The 2,062-nt window shown below is 45.7% G+C and overlaps 1 protein-coding gene across 1 annotated transcript; it reads left to right on the forward strand.

Moving 5' to 3' along the window:
• Window positions 1–1,159: 1,159 nt before the first annotated feature.
• LOC149069393 (U6 snRNA-associated Sm-like protein LSm5) lies at window positions 1,160–1,734 on the forward strand. Its single transcript, XM_089249860.1, has one exon. The coding sequence runs from the start codon at window positions 1,351–1,353 to the stop codon at window positions 1,624–1,626; it is 276 nt and encodes a 91-aa protein (XP_089105986.1). The 5' UTR covers window positions 1,160–1,350; the 3' UTR covers window positions 1,627–1,734.
• The last annotated feature ends 328 nt before the right edge of the window (window positions 1,735–2,062 follow it).

A 2,062-nucleotide genomic window follows, 5' to 3' on the forward strand; every position in this document is an offset into this window, starting at 1 on the left:
AGTTCGTTTTCTAGCTTAACGTTGAAGTCGTGTGCACAAAGTTTTCTAAGGGGGTCGGCTAGCTGAAACCAGCGGTCGTCTGCCGAGATGTATACGGCGAAGCTTGACCTGTTTCCTTGCGGTGGCTGCGAGCTGTCACTCACGTTGGTGGGAGTGGCGACTTTTGCAGGGACGCTTTTTGATTGGTCCGTTTCAGCAGGCTTTTGGGATGCTGCCGGTTGCGCCGCAAGGCATTGTGGGATAGCTTTCGTCGTGTTTTCAAAGATGACCGTTGGGATTATTGAAAGTTCTCCGGAGACGCTTTCTTTTCCGGGAGAGTTTTCGCGGTGGTTCCGGCATATTTCCTGTGTTTTGGGCTTCGTTAGTGGTTTCGAAGCAGGGGCCAGGGGTGATTTGGCTTTTTTCCTGTTGTCTGAAATCGGTTTTGGTGATTCCAAGATTTTCCAGCTTTTTCCGGATATCAAGTCTTTTTCTGTTGGCTAGTCCAGGGTACTCGTCGTAGAAACATGGGCTCGGAAAATTGATCAGGTACTTGATACCTCCTTCTGAGAGAAGCTGAAGGCGTTTGATCTCCTTTGGCTCCGATGTTTCTGCGATTTTCCCAAAGTCCAGGAAGGTATTCTGTAAGGTGAGACCTTTGTTGCACGATTTAGACGTCATGCTGTCAGCTTGTAGCAGGCTGGTGTAGTCATCATGAATGCCTTCGAAGAAGTCTTGCATGGACAGAACATGCTCGGCTGTGGATTTCTTGCTGCGAAATTCCGCCGTGAGTTTACGCCAACCGGGGTTGTTTGGTTGCTCTATCACGTCGTGAAAGAAACACACGGGGATATATTTACAGTCGTTTGAGGGATCCATTGCAAAGCTTAGTTAACTAGAAAAAGAATGGGGGGAAATTACGATTATTTGGTTGATTTAGTTTGATATGGCTCCGACTGAGTACGGGCCTTGGAATGACAATTTTAGTCTATCATTTGGGAGCAAGAATTTTTGCGACCGTCCCCGACGGTGACTGGGGCGGAATAAATTAATTTTCTTATTGGCGAGTGGACGGCGTGTCGCGTTGTGATTCATGTTGCGCGCGGCACAGAAAACCCGGCTTCGGTTCTTTTTTTTTTTTTTTAAGAACCGTCGCTCACTCCCTCTGTGAAAAGAGCCGCTCTTCTAGACGGCTCATGAGCAGATCGCCCATCTTTAGTCAGAGTCGTGTATATCAGAAAAAAAACTGCGAGAGAGAAATCCCTGTGCTGTTTTCTTCTGTGTTGCAGTTAAACTGTATGGTGTGTTTGCTCGGAACCACAGATATAGTTGTAATTAAAGTTTTTAGTTCTTTCCAGTTATTGAGAAAATATGGCCGCTGCGAACTTGCCTAACCCGTCAACGCTGTTGCCGCTAGAATTGATAGACAAGTGTATCGGTTCCAAAATTCATATAATAATGAAGAACGATAAAGAAATCGTCGGAACGTTACTTGGGTTCGATGATTTCGTAAATATGGTGCTGGAGGACGTTACTGAATACGAGAGCACTCCCGAAGGACGCAGGATAACAAAGCTGGACCAAATTCTCTTGAACGGTAACAACATAACGATGATGGTTCCTGGTGGCGAAATGCCGGAATTGTGAACAACTCGCTCTGTATCTGTGTATGTTGACCAATTGTGTGACCAGCTGTGCAAGGTTATATCAGTGAGTGCTATGAATAAAAGAAAAATGATTGTTGCTTTCATTTAATGATGTGTACTTGTCATGTACAGTCATTGAGATTTTTGGTGCTTCGGTGGTCAGAGTGATGGACTAGCATTGCAAGGAACCGGGCTCAAACCCCACTGCTGCCACAAATGGTGGTTGGCTGTTTTCTGTGGTTCCTAACTTCAAGGCGCGAATGCGAGGCAATCTCCCTGTTAAAAGGTCTATGCCATCAAGTTTATATTATTGGAGGGAGCATCCAGCCGCGTTTTGACGGCTGAAACATCGAATGCAGGGAAATCACGACTCGGTGAAAACACATTTCCTGTCTCGTAATTTCCCCATTGAGATGTACAGTTCAGTCTCTAAATAT

Source organism: Pholcus phalangioides, unplaced genomic scaffold (assembly GCF_987345545.1).
Source record: "Pholcus phalangioides strain wild (caught in Gottingen) unplaced genomic scaffold, Ppha-v1.0 ptg000022l_1, whole genome shotgun sequence".
In the NCBI taxonomy this organism is placed as follows: domain Eukaryota; kingdom Metazoa; phylum Arthropoda; class Arachnida; order Araneae; family Pholcidae; genus Pholcus; species Pholcus phalangioides.